At 66.6% G+C, this 5,000-nt stretch overlaps 1 protein-coding gene across 1 annotated transcript; it reads right to left on the minus strand.

Moving 5' to 3' along the window:
- Positions 1-2,640: 2,640 nt before the first annotated feature.
- On the minus strand, positions 2,641-4,539 carry LOC126913110 (adropin-like). The gene is given in 2 exon segments (XM_050716740.1): positions 2,641-4,207; positions 4,209-4,539. Coding segments are annotated over 2 exon segments (186 nt in total). The 5' UTR covers positions 4,269-4,539; the 3' UTR covers positions 2,641-4,081.
- Between the last annotated feature and the right edge of the window lie 461 nt (positions 4,540-5,000).

Below are 5,000 nucleotides of genomic sequence, written 5' to 3' on the forward strand. Positions count from 1 at the left end.
CCTCGTTGATGCCTTGGTTTAACAAGTGGGGGAGTCGCGGGGTGCAGACGGCTCCATTTTCCTGCCTGACCCTTGGCAGGGGTGCTCCTGCAGAGGGGCTCTCTCTCCATCACGCACTTGCAGAGGGGACTTGGGAAGCCGCACGTCCCCTGCGTGCGTATCCACAGGCCTGCCCCAGCTCTCTTCCAGCTAGGGCAAACTCCTGCTGCCTTTAATGCAGCCCACTTTTGCTAGAGAAAGAGAAATCCCTGCGCAATTTTCTCTTTGTTGTGCCCCAGTGTTTTGTTGTTTGTTTTTTTATTCCCAGAACTGAAGGAAGAAGCATGTTTGTAATCGCTGCACTGGGGGCCGTCAGAGGAACTGACTGAGCAAGAGGAGAATCTTTTCTAAGTGGGGAGAGCGGAAAGCAGGCAGCCGCCTCGCTTGGGCACTGTCTGCGGCTCCCTTGGCCTCCCCAGAGCATCCCCACACAGCAGGCCGTGTTTTGGGGCTGCCGGGAGCAGGCACAGGGCCCTCTGCCCCCAGACCCCGCTGGAGATGTTCCCCCTTGCTGTGCCTGGGGACCTGTGCCACCTCTCCAGCTCGTGTGTCAGGGTGCCCAGCTCCCTGAGTACCAGCCCCTCATTTAGCCTTGTGTGACACCTGATTTCTAGGGACCTCACAGACAAGCTCCATCCGCATCCCTGGAGCAGGGACCCCCAACTCCAAGGGGGAGGCGAGAGCCCGAGGGCTGGCCAAGGGGACGGCTGAGAGCAGAGGGCAGTGCCCAGCCACGGGATGTGGTGACTGGGCAGATGCTGCCTGGGAGGGTCCCCCCCAGCTCAGCTGCTGGAGGCTCTGTGGGCTGACGGCAGGTAGGAAGATCCCTCTGTTGTGTTTGTGTGCGCAGTGATATGACTCTGGAGGGCACAAACCCAGTTACCACTTTTTCCGAAGTCCCCATCAGGAAGGCTTGCTCATCCCAAAGCCTTGGGTGGCAGGGATGTGGCAGGGACTTCATTCCCCCCAGGTCTGGAAGCTCCTGCAGCTCTCGGGCAAGCACGGGCCGAGCCGGGCAGCCTTATTTCCCTCATGCTAAGTGCTTTCTCCTCGGGTGCTGGTGGTGGTTTGCTCTAGCACCCCAGGACGGGTGCTGGCAGGCTGCGGGAACAGCTTGTCCCCTGTAACCTGTGCTGGGGCACGCGTCGGGCTGGCACAGCATCGTGCAATGCCTGCGTGCAGCACCCCTTGTGCCTGTGTGCCAAAGCAGCGCAGGGTGCGCGGCGAGGAGAGTTTTGTGGTGCCACAACTCGCCCGGCTGCGTGCTGCACGGGCTGAAACGGCTCGGAGTTTTAGGGATGTTTTCTTTTGTCACCTCTGAGCACAACAGGGACGCGCCGTCCCGTGGGAGGCTCGGTGAGGAGCCGGCAGCCCAGTCTGGGAGCCCTGTCTCACGTCTCCTCTGGGGTAGGGTCTCTCACAGCTCTTCCTCGCTTGCTCTGCCTGCAGGAGAAGAAAGGCCAGGAGGTGAAGAAGGGCCCGGAGGTGGAAATCGCGAAGATGGACAAGCTGCTGAACCTGGTGAGAGAGCCGGATGGCACAGGCCGGGAAGTGAGCAGGTGGGAGCGACGGCTGTGCCAGGCCCCGCGGGCCGGCGAACAAGCCCTGCTTTGACCAGCGGCTGCTTGGCATGCGAGCCGTGGGCCCCGCTCCGCCTGCTCTTTGCAGAGCGGGAGCACTTCGTCTCTGTGCCCAGACAAATAAAGAGTCGCTGAAAGGCCGGCAGCGTGCCGTTGTCCCTGGGGACAGCAGCCCCTCACTGTGCTCAGGGCCCCGGAGCCTCGCTCGACTTTTCCCCACCCGCGTCCATGCTCGCACCTATTGAGAGCCCCACGGGGGCAGGATAGGGCTGGTGCCTCCAGCCCCGGTAAAACCTTGAGTTTTTTTTCTTTTTTTAGTGGGTCCCACTATTTTGGGGTGGCCAGGAGGTGTCTGGGGACCTCACACTGCAGTGGCAGAGGGACGTGCCATCACTCAGACCGGGGCATCTCAGCGGCTGCTGGCCACCGGCTCGGAGGAGCTCGCTCCCCGACGGCCGCGGGCACGGCCGGGCTTTGCAGAGCCCTCCCGCCGCTCCGGCGCGTTGCGGCAGAGGGATTTAGCTGCTACGTGGCTGCGGTGGCAGCAGGAGCCGCGGTGGCCTCACTGCATGCTGATGAGCAGGGACAAGGCTGTCACCGCTGGAGCCTTGTGCACAGCCACCGGGAGCGGGGACCGGCGGCGCTGGGGTCCGCAGCGGGTGTCCTCCGTCCCCTCGGCTGGCCCGCGTCCCCTGCCAGCGTCCCGCGCCCTGTGACTTGAGGACACGGGTTGGAAACTCCGGTGCCACCAGCACCAGGGCGGGGGCTGCTCGCTGCCGGCAGCCACGTGCCCCCAGCCCAGCCAGGTTTGTCACCCAGCATTTTAATGCCACAGAAGGGTGCAGGACGAGCCCCTCCTCGTCACAGCTGCCCAGCGAAGCCCCCGCAGCCCTGCAGGGATGTCAGCCACTGACCCCAGGACACCCACGCAGAGCTGTGGGCAGGGACACGAGGCCTCCCCATGACCTCCCTGATTGTCCCCGTGCTGCAGCGGGCGCAGGGCAGAGCTCAGAGACACCTCCTGGGTCCTACGAGTGGTTTATTAGTCTAGTAAAAACACAACTGCAAAGGGACGTTAGCTACACCTGACATGGGAAGGAACCAGGGGCTTCGCCAGGCCTGGCCAAGCCTGCGTGAGGACCCCAGCTCGTGTCCCCCCGGCACAGCCCACGTCTCCAGCCCCTTATTGCAGCGGCTGTGCCAGCAGGGACCAGGCACCCCGGGGCCCCCGCTCTGGGTATTGCTCCGCTCTAGGAGCCACTCCAAAACCCACAAGCAGGACAGAGGAAGCGGCTGTCAGGCTTGGGGAGAAACCAGACCAAGCGTCCCTCGCTTTAGAGCCACCATGGCCCTGGAGAGGGGGGCCAGACTGACCTCCTGTCCTCAGGCATCAGGGCTGGAAGACCCTTCGGTGCCATTTAGCCAGGCACTCTTAACTCTGAAATACTCCCAGCTCTCTGCGGGGGCTCGGGCAGGCAGCAGTGGGGCACGGGGAGGTGCCACTGGCATGTTGCAGCTACCCAATCGGGGCAGCACACCAGGAGGTGCCCGTCACCGTGAAGGGCGCTTGGACAGCCCCGATCCCCCCGCAAAACACCACCCCAGGCTGCTCTCACAGGGGACAGCACCAGGGATGGGGACATGTCCCCCGCCCATCGGCTGCCTGGCCCCAGCCAGCGTTTGGGCAGGTGTAGGGCGGGCAGGGACAGGCGCCCAGCGAGGAGGGCGTTTGCCTGGCAGCGTTGGTGCTAATGCTGGAGGGGGACAAACAGACAGACTGGGGACAAACAGACAGCCCGAGTGGCCCTCTGCACCCCCATGGCTCATCAAACCCCGCCAGCCGCTGGAGCGGGTGGGTGCCAGCTGCCCCCTGCCCTCCGCACCCTAGGACCACCCCAGTAACACCCCTGTGGCTGGGTCCCCCCGGGCACGGTGCCACCCCAGGCAGCCAGCCCGCTGGTGCCGGCCCCGCCGCCTCCCCTCTCTGAGCCCCCAGCCAGCCCCGCTCAGGTCTGCGATGCCACGAGGAGCTGGTGGCCGAATCTCCACGTGCCGCTGTCCCCAGGGGAAGGGCAGAGCGTGTCCCCAAAGCCGGGCCACCAGCACCACGGAGGAGCCCGCGGGCCGGCCCCGAACATGGGGTGGGCTCGAGGGCACGGCTCCCACCGCGCTTGCTGTCTGCAGGGACCAGGCATGCCCCCAGAGCACGTCCCCAGCCGCTGTGTCTCCGTCCTCGCAGTCGCCACGGGCATCCGCAGGGTGTCCACGCACCAGGACCACGGGGGTGAAGGGCTCTGCCCTGCGTCATGCCCCTGCAAACAGCTCAGCGTCCCCTCTGCTCCCATCCTGCCAGGCCAGCACCACTGTCCCAGCGTGGACACCCTGTCCAAGTAAGCGCAGCTCCTTCAGCACCGCCGGGTGCCCACGTCCCCGAGCCCCCCAGCACCGCCTGCCCGCGCGGCTCAGGGCTGCAGCAGGTACTTCTCCTCGTTCCTCGCCTCATCCGCGTCGGAGGGGGGGCCCTTCTTGGGGCACGACGGGGTCCTGCAGGCCTTGCAGAGGATGAGGAAGAGGATGAGGATGAGCAACTGCGATGATGCAGTTGAAAGAAATCGCAACGACTGCTCCGGTGGAGAGAGCTGCCCCCATCGCCGCTGCCCCGTGGGGAGAAGCGGGACCCCCGGCTCGGCCCCGCGCTTGGGACGCCGGCGCAGCCTCCGCCCGGGGGCATTGGCGGGGACAGGGGGGACGGCTGCGGTGCTGGCAGCGGGACAGCCCGGGGGTCAGGCAGGCAGCAGGACCCCCGACACGGCTGGGCCTCCGGGAGCCAGTGACCTCAGCTTCACCGGGGGAGGCTCAGAGCTTTCCCAAGGCTTCCTCTCCTCCGGCAGCGCGGCGGGGCCGTGTCTTCTCCCTCGGGGACCTGGAAGGGAGAAAGTCAGCGTCACCGCCAGCACCAGGGGACGGGCTGCCCGAGCCCCCCCGGGGGAGGCGGCGGCTGCCTCCTGCAAAGCCCCAGCCCCAAAGAGGCTCAGGGGGACGGAGGCTGCCATTTGGGGGGCTCCTTGCAGCCTCCACAGGCGCTCCCCGGCTGCCTCCCTCCATCCCGGGCCAGGGTCGGGGTGACGGAGCCGGAGGCGTCCCGGGTGCCTTCCCAGCCCCAAATCCCGTCCCCAGCCTCCCTCCCGGGCAGCCTCGGCCCTGCCGCCGGCCCCCGGCCGCCCTCCGTGCGCTTCTCCCTCCCGGGCCCCGCGCCCCAAAACGGGGCGAGGCCCCCCCATCCCTGAACACCGCGGAGAAGGGGGGTGCCCGCAGCCCCCGCTGCGGATCCCACAGCCGAGGAGCCCCGGGGGCAGCGGGCGGCAGCAACAGGTCCCTCCG

The sequence above is a fragment of the Cygnus atratus genome, unplaced genomic scaffold (genome assembly GCF_013377495.2).
Source record: "Cygnus atratus isolate AKBS03 ecotype Queensland, Australia unplaced genomic scaffold, CAtr_DNAZoo_HiC_assembly HiC_scaffold_302, whole genome shotgun sequence".
In the NCBI taxonomy this organism is placed as follows: Eukaryota; Metazoa; Chordata; class Aves; order Anseriformes; family Anatidae; genus Cygnus; species Cygnus atratus.